Here is a 12,886-nt window from a genome sequence, read left to right on the forward strand (position 1 = left end):
AATTCTTCCCACCCCTTTTGGGATGTGTAATTAAGTAGATCATTTGTTTATATATAATTTAGAATCAGTAATATTTTTGTATATCAATTTGACACTGCTTAATTTTGTATTGTATAATAATTATCATGTTAAATTTCATTATAGTTATTATTTTTTTGTATTATTGTTTTACACATTTGAAATAATTCTAATCAAATCCTTATCAACATAAACAAATCTGTATTTTCCCCTTAGGGTGTTGTCAGCTCTTTGACTGCAGAATATAACAGGGAACAGTTATGGATGGCCAATGAATCCATGGTGACCCAGCTGCAGGCGAGGGTCAGAGGTTACCTGGTCAGGAGAAAGCACGCCCGGAGAATGGAGTATCTACGGCAGCAAGAGCCACACGTCGTCAAGTTGCAGGTATTGTATTGCTCCACTGTGAACTGTGAATATCTGATCTCTTATGCAGCTGTGTGTTACTGCAGGACTCATGAATCATAATGGGGATGTCCATACAAACCTGTTTAGAACCAGTCTACTGAGTGTATACAAATATTCTTTCAGCAAAACCTTAAAAAAAGCAAATAAAAATCATAAATGATCAACCACCAAAATGTAATTATCCAAGCTGTGGTAACACTGATATAAAACACAACTTGTTATACATGTATATGTTTCCTTTGTTGCAGGCCTGCTGGAAAGGTCACAAACAGAGGAAAATGTACAAAGACAGGATGGATTTGCTCCAGGAAAATGTCTCTTCGATTGTCAAGGTGATAAGTCTTTTCTTTTTCATCAATATTATTATTAAAAAGTATGCTTATTGAAAGACTAGACACCTCTATAGCTATGCACCCCTTCCCTGTAAATGATCTCCAGTCCCAAACTCAAATAACCATTGTACTGTAGATGTGTAAACATTTATTAAATGAATTTGCATGTACCTAACATAAATAACGTTGCTGCGATATTGAAGACCTGACATAAAACACTGGCGTTTTATTTTTAGATCCAATCTGTTGTGAAAATGTGGAAAGCCAAGCGTAAATACAATCAGAGGTTGCAGTTCTTCAAAGATCATGTAAGTAACCAAACATCAATCCACAGGGTCTTTTGGGTTTGTGTTTTTAGTTCCTGTGTTTTAAAGACTCACTGTTCTCTGTGTGTTTAGGAAAAAGAGATTGTGAAAATCCAGGCTTTTCTAAAGGCCAACAAAGCCAGAGACGACTACAGAACCCTCAGTAAGTCAGAAAGGCATTTTAATGAACATACATACTAAATTGATATACTATCGATCTTGTGATGATATTAGCTGGGAATGTGTTACTGTTTTTGAGCTATGTCCATATTTTACATTGATTTAAAGTGCTTTTCTGGTTTTAAATGATGCATTATAGTTAGGTATCCCTATTTTTCTTACATATGATTTACTTTTGATTTGTGTTTTTTCCTGTATTTCCTGGCTCATCATATTTCATAGTTGATGGGGACATTTTAAACAATGAGATTACATTGTGTGTGAATGTTTAAAAGGCCGCTGACTTTCTTGTGTGCCTAATCCTAGCTGGGGCCAAGGACCCTCCTCTGTCCGTGGTGCGTAAGTTTGTCCACTTGCTGGAGCAGAGCGCCCTGGACCTTCAGGAAGAGCAGGAAGTAACGCGGCTCAGAGAAGAGGTGGTCACCAATATTCGCTCCAATCAGCAAATGGAGAAAGACTTGAACTTGATGGACATAAAGATTGGATTGCTGGTGAAGAACAGGATCACTCTGCAGGTTCGCTAGCTTTGATTTCATGTGTACAAGAAATGCAACTGATATTTATGTTGAAGGCTTACATTCCTATAAGAATGTCTTGTTCTGTTCAGTTCAGCTACTTAACCTTTTTGTTGTTTTGTTTTTTTAAAGGATGTTGTGTCCCATAATAAGAAAATGAAGAATAAGAAAAATAAAGCGAGTAAGGACGACTTGACTACAGGAGACCGACAAGGTATCAAGGGACTAAACAAAGGCAAAAGAAGGAAACTGGAGGCCTACCAACATCTCTTTTACCTGCTGCAGGTGATACAATATGATGTCTTTAACTACAGCTTGCATCTGCTGAACTTAGAAAGGTCGAATGAAAGGTCCAAGTTCAGTTGCAGACACTTAATGTTACTCTTTTTGTTCCCCTTTAGACCAATCCACACTACCTGGCCAAGCTGATCTTTCAGATGCCCCAAAACAAGTCGACCAAGTTTATGGACACGGTGGTCTTCACCTTGTACAACTACGCCTCCAACCAGAGAGAAGAATACCTGCTGCTCAAACTCTTCAAGACGGCTCTGGAGGAAGAAATCAAGTGAGTACTGCAGCTTTAATCAATACTTTGCCATAATCTCAAGCCATTATTGTCCAGTAATGGTGTTGTTTTCAAAGGTAGTACACATGCAAAAGCGGCTAAACAATCCTTACAATAATGGGAAATGTCTTACCACTGCTTGTTTGGCAAACAGCACTGATCAGCTGTTCTCAATGTGTCTCAGTTCTAAGGTGGACCAGATCCAGGACATAGTGACGGGGAACCCGACAGTCATCAAGATGGTAGTGAGCTTCAACAGAGGCGCACGCGGCCACAATACACTGAGGCAGCTGCTGGCTCCCTGTGGTCAAAGACATCATTGACGACAAGAGTTTAGGCATCAACACCAACCCAGTGGACGTGTACAAAGCCTGGGTCAACCAGCTGGAGACGGCCACCGGAGAGGCCAGGTAGTGAAGAGGCATTAGAGGGGGGTGGGGGGGAAGTGCGGCAGACCGGAGGGGTTGTCTGTTGGAATGATTAAAGCTTTAATACATATGGTTGTTGGATGTATATAATGTGCCCAGTGGACAGTTATGTTGAATGTTGTTGCATAACTACATTCAGGACTGTTTTTGTTGAGCCTGAGTGTAGTTATCCATGTTATATCCCAAAGAAAGGAGTCAGGATATACTACAATTGAATATGTGTGTGATATTAACACAATACATATATTAATATCATATTAATAAAAAACATGCGATAATATTGTGTAAATAATGCATAAATGCATAAAAATGCATAAAATTAGATTTATAAGTTACTTTCTATTTTGTACACTTTTGTAGAGTTATGGTTACAGCCTTCCTACACCTCTCTACACAGAGACAAAACAGACAATAGTTCAAGTGAATGAGACTGATTGCATCATGGTTTTTGTTTTTCCTTTAAGTTTGCCATAGTTATCTTGAAAATATCTAGATTGTGAATTTCTTTTGGTGAAAATCTGATATTGTGACAGCCCTACTCGCTGCTAATGTCGAACAAAACAATTATTGAGGTCATTTGTTTTTAACCATACTGATACCAGGTCAGGAAATGAATGTACTATCCTCATAGTTGATGTTATCTTTTAGAAAATGATTATACATGATGATACAGTGATTCATACACTGTGAAAACAATAGTATGCATGAATGATTCCTACACTTGCTGACTGTTGTTTTTGTCTTTCAGCAAGCTCCCCTATGAAGTGACTCCCGAGCAGGCCATGTCCCATGAGGAGGTCCGCAGCAGGCTGGAGGCCTCCAGTCTGGCGCTACGCACGGCTACAGATAAGGTCTTGAACTCCATTGTGTCTTCACTGGATAATATCCCGTAAGTTTTAGGACCTGCTTCGTTTCAAAGTCCACTTATCATCTGTTTTCTCTGTGACAGTACTGCTCGTCAATGCCTGCATGTTGGTCAGCATGATTTTGTTGACTCTCGTGGTTCATTACTCAAACCTCGTTGTAAGAAAGACTAAAACGGGTGTTTTTTTTTTACATTTGTCTTTAAAACTCTTAATTAAGAGTTAATCCAAGACTTGATAGCATAGCTGTTCTTTCTGTTGTACAAACTAATACATAGTTACACAATGCACCCCATGACAGTGTAATCTACTCTGAGACCATTCAGCCTCAGTGATGTTCTAACAGGAAATACCTCAGTCAAGGGCCATGCTTTCTTGCTGTTGGATTTGGTTACATAAACATTTCAAATGTTTATGTTGTGAAATGTATTAGAAGGACACAGAAAACCGATTTCTCTCTGTACATAATTGTTTACATTTATTCATTACCTTGCATTGTTATCATTTTGTAATATTTACCTAGCATTTTTATCCTTTTTTACATATTTATTTTCGATTTTCCCAGAGTATTCACCTCTATTCTAGTTTGTTACAATATTATTCAAGCAGTGTGACCAAAGTATGTCTACGAAGGATATGATCATATGCTTAGGCACGTAATTTTCAGCTCATTCTGGTTGTTAGGGTATTTGATCCATGTGAGGAAATGGTCATTACTAGATAATCTATGGAGCAGTGATTATTAGGTCATTTTTTAAAACTGAAACACATAACTTCTTCAACGGAAATATTACTAAACAACACAATTCATAATCTGTATATACCATGTGAAGGTGATATTATATATGTATCTGGACATATACAGAGATGAAGAAATCCCTCAATATTTCCAGTCATTATTGCAAGTGTCATTGTTCCACTTACAGTAGGTCCTCCATTTTCTTTGTCATGATCTCACCATATCATTTATCCTACAGTACGTTGGAGCATGTGGTTTTGTGTTTGATGTCCCATCAATGCTTTCTGTTTTGCATGTAGTTATGGCATGAGATACATAGCAAAAGTTCTGAAGAACAGCCTCCATGAAAAGTTTCCCGATGCCTCAGAGGATGAGCTGCTGAAGGTAGAAGCCCTTAAATGTGTACATATATATTTCTGTAATTCTTATGTTATGATTCTTCTCACAGTTCTCTCTGCATACGTATACTTGTGAGCATGCCGAGGTCAGATAAACATTATAAACTATTTTAATGATGCATTCTTTTCTTGTTGTGACAGATTATAGGGAACCTGCTGTACTACCGCTACATGAACCCAGCCATCGTGGCCCCCGACGGCTTCGACATCATCGACATGTCAGCAGGAGGGCAGCTTCATGTGGACCAGCGGCGCAACCTGGGATCTGTGGCCAAGATGCTGCAGCACTCTGCCGCTAATAAGCTGTTTGAGGGAGAGAATGCACATATGACCCCAATGAACAACTACATATCTCAGACATATGAGAAGTTTAGGTAAGAAATAATCAAATTTAAATAGATGCAAAAAAGGAAGCTGTGTAGTGGTACATATGTTCTGAAGAAGTCTTTGAAATGCTCGATTTAAATGGTTTTATCTCAGGGCAATATTGAGCCAAGTCTTGCATTAATATACAGCCTGCCATTTGTTAAGAAAACACAAAGAAATAAAGTAGGGGCTTATCATGAACATGTTTAACTCGTAAGCTCAGGAACAGTTCAAGTTGACTTTGTGAAAGTAGAGATAATTCAAACAAGAAGCTATAATCTGCTGAACCAGCTATCGTGAGACCTTCAGAAAAGATTTGGACAAACTCACAAATAAGGACGGCTGAGCCAGTGTGGACCCCACCCTGTCAAAGTGGTTGACTCATCTTTACCGGAAATCCACATAAATGTTTGTCCATTTTCTGGAAACAAATCAGCATGAGCAATTCACCCAACATTAGAGAAGATCAGTATTTTGACTTGACCAGTTCACTTCATTTGCTAATGGATGCCATTATCTCAGTCACAATTTAATAATAATAATAATACATTTTATTTTAGGCGCCTTTCATGACACCCAAGGACACCGTACAATTTGTTAAAAAAGAAAACGCTGATAGGCAACAGAACATGATAAAAACACAAACAGGAAATCATGGAGGAGACAATCAAGTGGACACAAATGAAACATATAATGGGGAGCACTTTTTGGGGAGCAGATTTAAGGCTTATAGCGACTAATTACTGATGATCTTTTCTCTTTCAGGGTGTTCTTCCAGTCAGCATGTGATGTCCCTGAACCTGAGGAGAAGTTTAATATTGATGAATACTCCGACATGGTGACTCTAAGCAAGCCTATCATCTACATCTCAATAGATGAGATCATCAACACACACTCGGTAAATCCAAGCTTAATTACTTTAGACTAATAATAATAAAATATGAATCTTCTTGTCAGTAAATTAGGCAAGGCAAGTTTATTTTCACTTTTCAGCACATGACAATTCAAAGTGCTTTACAAAACAAATTTAAAGACTTTTTAGGAATAAATACAGTAAAAACACATTATATAATGGCATTTTACAAAAGGCATTAAAAAGCAAAGATAATAAAATAAACACAACAGGTATACAATACATGTTTAAATGGCATCCTGCAGTGCGCATACAGTATGATCAGCTCAATTAAAAGCAGCGGCAAAGAGATATGTTTTCAGTCTCGATTTAAAAATAGTAAGAGTTTCTGCAAAAATTACATGTTTGTACTGATATTACAGTCACTTAGCAGCACTATATTAATCTAATTTATTTAGACTGGTTTAATTCAATCTTACTTGTAGCAGTCAAACACACCATATTACCTTTATTCCTGTGCTAGTACTCTGGGTACTAGTATCACTACTAGAAGGAGGAGTGTTACTAGCAGTACTAATGCTAATACTAGCAGTCCTATTAGGAATTCAGTGTTCTTTCCTAAAGTCTAGGAGTCATTGAATCAACATTTTATACAAATCAGAAAAGTCCAAATCCATCCTGACTCGACATGTTATTTCAGGACTCAGTAGATCTACAGTTCCCATACTGCTTGAATCCCACTCATTATGTTTCCGCCTTGTATCGTCACCTCTTGGCCCCTCTTTTCCTTCTTTATCTTAGAGCCACTTTCTTTCCTAACATCGTCATCCTGTTTCCATTCTTTATACTTCCAGACCTCTTCCTTAGAAAGGCTTGTGGAAATGTCATGAGGAGGTGAAAGCCCTCTGTGTCCTTTGGTCATCAGTTTCAATCTACACATATTGACATAATTACTAACAATGGAGCAGACGTACATGTTGGCGTTAGTAGATGCTCTGTCCGCCTTTATTTGGCGCACAATCATTTCATAACTTCCTCACTGGTATCTTTATGTGAAGAAAAACAAAAGGATGTGTCCACAACACAAAGGATAGGATATAAAACAATGAAATGCAGGAAATATCCATATATAATGGGCTAAAAACATTTTTGCATTGAGAAAACATATCCAATGTCAACATGTGTTACCAAGAATTCCAGATTTTTGTCCAGGACTTGTTCTTGCTCGTAATTAGGATCCTCACTAGCACTAGCATGAGCATTGGCTATTCTTCCTGGGGTCCGCACACAGTCAAACATACATAAAACAAAAACACAACTAATCATTTCATGCAATTCACAATTCAGTAAGAAGTGGACAACAAAAGTTATCATCCTATTATAACCATATATATTATTATATTAATTTAAGATATTTTTTAAGCAAACTATTGACATTTTCCTGAATATAATGGAACGACAATGAATTCCAGATGACCATGGCTCTGTATATGACAGTTTTCTGTTTCATATTTAGTCTTGACTAATCACATCTGATTTTGTTCAGCTGCTTTTGGAACATCTGGAGGCCATCTCTCCGGACCACAATGACTTGCTGCATGAGCTGCTGCACGACCTGGGAGACGTCCCTGATGTGGAGACATTGCTCGGTACTGTCAAACAGTAACATTTACACTATGTTTGACACAACATATCTATGGTGTGTGTGTGCATCATTTGACATGCTGTGCTTCTCTGTTTGAGGTGAGGGAGCTGTAGACCCGAATGACGTGAACAGAGAGAGCGCTCTGAGCCAGATGGCCAAGACGGAGATCTCGCTCGCTCTAACCAGCAAGTTTGAGCTACTGGAAGGAGACGATAGAGACTTGAAGACGCTGATGACAAAGTAAGTGTATTCTGACAGGATGACAAGACAAATGGCTCCTGTAAAGCCTGTCATAGTTTCATGTTGCAGCCATCCTACAGTATACTGTACAATCGCAATTTAGGTGCCTTGATCCATTTAGATAATAAAAACACATCTGAATCCCTGACAAGTACTCAATATGGAGTTTGACTGCTGTGTGAGGCACTGTACTTAGCCACATTGAAACAAAGGGGTTATCACTCAATGTTTCTTTGTTTCCTTCCCTGCTCTTCCATCGTTTCCTGTCCAAAAAGGAAGGGGTTTGTTCTTCAGGGTTATCTTGACTGAAAACATATATCCGTCTGCATCTGTTTCTTCCTCTCTTTTTGGCATATACACATTTTTAAGTTGCTAAATATTTGGTATTGCATAGATTTCATGTCTGTCCTAAATTGTTTGTCACTGCATACAGTGTTAATTGGTCGCTAAGAAGTTTTGCAACCGCTTGTAGGAATAACTCACGAAACACTGAAAAGAAAACCGCTCATATGGTTTTTCCAATTATAAAATGTACAGTATAGGACAGTAAAAATCTTTTTTGCAAATATTCCTGATCTTTATTGATAGATTTGTCTAACATACATGTGTATGCATGTACCAAAAATAACTGATATCCATCTCCTCATGTTCTAACTGTCGAGCCAATTTCATTGCTAACGCATTAGCATTAGCTTTTAAGGTTACGAGACATGGAGACAAACATAAACACGTTGATGGAATTAAAGCAGTTGAGACAAGTTTTATAATTATTATGTGAGATTAAATGTTGATTGGCTTTGTATTTGAATTGCTTTTCTCCAAGTTTTTGTGAAAGTCATTGTCATTAGCATTTAGTTTTGCCATTTGTAGTTGATGTTAGGCTTTCAGTGATCATCCTATTGTGTGTGTGTATCAGGACCAAAAAGCTTGTAGTGGATGTGATTCGGATTCAGCATGGAGAGAACTTGTCTCAAATTCTTGAGACCCCGTCTTCTGCACCTCAGGTTATATTTTCTTCCATATATTTTTATCATTACGCATATACTCAACATCCATTTGGTGTCAAATGAACTTCTGAAGTTTTTAGGGTCCTAACTTCTAATATGCTTTGCTCCTGAAGGAGTCGGAGCACACTAAGATCGTAGAGCGCAGAGCGGTCCAGGACGCTCAGACTCCAGAGGGTCTGAAGAGCAGCCCGGCGCTCCTGGAGGACAGCCAGCTGCCCCTGGAGCAGAAGAAGAGGAAGATCCTGAGAAACCTCAGGAGCCTGGAGCAGGCGGGCCTTCTCACTGACAGCAACAAGTACCAGGACCTCGTCAACGAGATCTCCAAGGTACAGAGGCAGCTGCTCATTCACATAGGAAGAGAGATGCTTCAATGCAGAGGTGCTAAGTAACTAAGTACATTTATCAGGTACAGTACTTAAGTATCTCAACATTGTACTTGAGTATTTCATTTCTACTGCACTACAATTCAGAGGTAAATCGTGTACTTTTTATCCACTACATTTATTCAATACCTTAAGTTACTTTGCAGATTTGGATTAATAATAGAAATATAATCAAAATTTACACCTGGAGTAAATTCACAAGCTACCCTGCCGTAAACAAAGTAATTTAAATTAGCTATACCTTTATCAGCTGTGATAACATTTGAATGCATCAATAATTATAATCAGAACATAGAATATATATTATTCTGCTAGGGCAATTTGCACAATGAGTACTTTTACTTTTGGTATTGTAAGTTTACTTGAATGCTTATACTTTTGTACTTTTACTGGAGTAACATGTTAAACGCAGGACTTTTACTTGTAACAGAGTATTCCTACACTCTGGTACTTCTTCTTTTACTTAAGTACAATATCTTACTACTTGTCCCACCCTCCAATGCTAAACACATTGTTGTGTCTGCTCAGCTTCTGAAGTTGTGAAGTGGTACTAAAACCTGTGATTGACAGGACATTCGCTACCAAAGACGCTACAGACAGAGGAGGAAGGCGGAGCTGGTGAAGCTCCAGCAGACTCTGACAGCTCTCAACTCCAAAACAGCCTTCTACCAGGACCAGATGAACTATTATGATACTTACATCAAGACCTGCCTGGACAACCTCAACAGAAAGTAAGTCGTTCATTTACTTCTTGCACTTTGTCAGGAGAAGTTTTTAGAATTATTTATTTTCACTGTGTAAATAATGTCGTGTGGATGGTTTGGTGGATTTCAAAATGTATTGTGTTTATTACTAATGCATTCCTGTGTTTTGTGTGACCAGGAATGCACGCCGATCTATAAAGCTGGACAGCAAAGGAGAAAATAAGGGCAGCAAGAAGTGGAAGCCCCAGTCTCTGAAGTACACTGGAGCAAGGCTTCATGAGAAGGGAGTCATCCTGGAGATAGAAGGACTTCAGACCAACCAGTGAGTTATCTGATCAGCTTGGTGTTTAATGTAACTCTTTACCATGGCTCAGACTTTGTTACTTACAGTCACACAACTCTTAGTGAAGTTTCTCATTTTAGATTGTGGCATGTAGAGACGTTTTGATAACCGTGTCGATGAACACATCTGTCCTCCAATCAACCTTTATATCATTAACAAAAAATGTGTGTGGGTTTTATCCAAACAAGATTATGTAGTTTCTACATACTTAAGAATATGATTATGTTTTTCCAAGAAGAGGAAAGATGTCTGTTGACTAGTTAATTAACTGGTTCCTGTTACATGTTCTTTGTTCATGCTCTTTATCGTTTTTCTGAGTTGGAAAGTTAGATTGCATCATACAGTAGTTTATACATATTTTAACGAAATATACTGTATACAAGGTAGGTGGGGTAGGTAAGTTTGAGAAACCGGCTCGAGATATACTTTTTGTTATATTCCATGGAATGCTCTTAGTAATGCCTACCTGCCTGTCAGCCTTCCATCTGTGCACAAACTTATCTCGTGCCCTCATTGGTCATGTGCGCGTTCGTGTGTGTGTTGGAGGAGGGGCTCTGTAAGGAAGTGGCAGATTTTTTCCGGCTGTGTATTTTCAAATTCTAGCGCACTCGAGCTGGTTTCTCCAAAATGACCTACCCCACCCTTAAATGTGAGGCAGACAGATATCAAATATATCCAAGCTAATTTAAGCTGATTTGAGTCCTGTGAAAAAATGACTTGTATTTTTTTAGTTTTTGTTTGTGTTTTTGTTTAATATAATAACATGGTTTTTTGCTTTGTTGTCACTTTGTCATTAATCTCTGTCTATTGCCTCTCTCTCTTCTTTCAGGTTCAAAAATGTCATGTTTGACATTTCACCCACTGAGGAAGTTGGAGATTTTCAAGTGAAGGCCAAATTTATGGGAGTTGAGATGGAAAAAGTCCAGCTTCATTTCCAGGTATACATTTACCTCTTGATTCCCTGGAACAAAGCAGCTCACCAGTCAGCATTAAGCCTTGATGACAGACACTTAAATGCCATTTTCAACCCATTAGACAATTAAAGAAACAGCGCAAACTATTTCTAATGAAGAGGACAGCAGTGGACACATTTGTTTTAATGAATCTGTATGAACAAACATACTGTATAAACAAAGGTGTGCATAGAGACCGGGCTGTACTACAAATGTTACTACATCAATACAAACTTAATATAATATCTTTATCTGCTACCATATAGACAGGGTTCATTACTTAAAAGGTATGCAAACATGCCACATTAGTACCTTATCTCTATGAAGTGTGTGTGTGTGTGTGTGTGTGTGTGTGTGTGTGTGTGTGTGTGTGTGTGTGTGTGTGTGTGTGTGTGTGTGTGTGTGTGTGTGTGTGTGTGTGTGTGTGTGTGTGTGTGTGTGTGTGTGTGTGTGTGTGTGTGTGTGTGTGTGTGTGTGTGTGTGTGTGTGTGTGTGTGTGTGTGTGTGTGTGTGTGTGTGTGTGTGTGTTGTGTGTGTGTGTGTGTGTGTGTGTGTGTGTGTGTGTGTGTGTGTGTGTGTGTGTGTGTGTGTGTGTGTGTGTGTGTGTGTGGTGTGTGTGTGTGTGTGTGTGTGTGTGTGTGTGTGTGTGTGTGTGTGTGTGTGTGTGTGTGTGTGTGTGTGTGTGTGTGTTTTCTCATTGAATGTGTTTGTATTCTGTTTCCAGGACCTCCTTCAGCTGCAGTACGAAGGCGTGGCCGTCATGAAGATGTTCGACAAAGCCAAAGTCAACGTCAATTTACTCATCTTCCTCCTAAATAAAAAATTCTATGGAAAATGACAAAGTGAAGGGAGGAAAAGCAACAAAGAGGAAACAGATTGTGCCTTCTGATTGTGCTGAGCTTGTGGAACAAAATGAATTTAGCCAGATAACACGAGATGGGGCAGGACAGTGTTTTGTATTGTACCCTCCTCTTATAATTTTAAGGATCACACCAAAATCTAATGCTGTTGTCCAACTTAATGTATCAGCTCTGTATTTTTTCATGTGGTAATTGTAAATGTAATGTATTTTTAAGATTTAAATTGTAATGATATTCATGTTTTGTATGTAAAAACTGTCCCATGTATGTTGAAACAACTGTGGATTAGTTCAGAAATCCAGCTGGGGAGCAGATTTTCAGCCGGCCTGTATCATTCTATAAAATACTGTAGTTTACCACAGTGCCTTTTAATTAAAGTGTGTAAAGAAACATGTTTTAATAAATAAAACATCAAAAATATTTAAAAGCTACAACGGATGAATTTGTACTATGTGTTATCAAGAAGTGATTGCTAAGGTTTAATTATTTAAATGTGCAGAATAAATAACATGTTTTTTTATCAACTACTTTGACTAGTTTTAGTTTAATCTGCTAACCTCCCACTGGGACACATTACTTCTCTGCAGAGAGGGAGAGACGGAGTATTTACCACAATAACATGTTTGATGCTGAAGAATAACACACTGATCCTGTGGTTACAAGGACTTTTGTTGCACATTTTTACTTTTTTTTTTTTAAATCGACAGTTTTAATAAACGATTTCTATTTATAGTTTATAAAACAAGTTGTTTTGAAAGTTGTCAATCTTTGCACTGAAATG

At 38.1% G+C, this 12,886-nt stretch overlaps 1 protein-coding gene across 1 annotated transcript in view; it reads left to right on the plus strand.

The window, feature by feature from the left end:
• iqgap2 (IQ motif containing GTPase activating protein 2) overlaps positions 1–12,850 on the plus strand; it is a 39,667-nt gene extending 26,817 nt beyond the window's left edge. The window contains 21 exon segments of the mRNA XM_034122370.1: positions 235–405; positions 675–758; positions 995–1,066; positions 1,157–1,226; positions 1,550–1,758; positions 1,891–2,043; positions 2,160–2,323; positions 2,508–2,622; positions 2,624–2,733; positions 3,500–3,640; positions 4,653–4,737; positions 4,893–5,125; positions 5,883–6,015; positions 7,517–7,619; positions 7,714–7,855; positions 8,772–8,859; positions 8,976–9,188; positions 9,816–9,976; positions 10,128–10,271; positions 11,122–11,230; positions 11,970–12,850. Of these exon segments, the coding sequence (XP_033978261.1) occupies positions 235–405; positions 675–758; positions 995–1,066; positions 1,157–1,226; positions 1,550–1,758; positions 1,891–2,043; positions 2,160–2,323; positions 2,508–2,622; positions 2,624–2,733; positions 3,500–3,640; positions 4,653–4,737; positions 4,893–5,125; positions 5,883–6,015; positions 7,517–7,619; positions 7,714–7,855; positions 8,772–8,859; positions 8,976–9,188; positions 9,816–9,976; positions 10,128–10,271; positions 11,122–11,230; positions 11,970–12,083 (2,814 nt within the window). The 3' untranslated portion in view covers positions 12,084–12,850.
• The last annotated feature ends 36 nt before the right edge of the window (positions 12,851–12,886 follow it).

Source organism: Trematomus bernacchii, unplaced genomic scaffold (genome assembly GCF_902827165.1).
Source record: "Trematomus bernacchii unplaced genomic scaffold, fTreBer1.1, whole genome shotgun sequence".
Classification (NCBI taxonomy): Eukaryota; Metazoa; Chordata; class Actinopteri; order Perciformes; family Nototheniidae; genus Trematomus; species Trematomus bernacchii.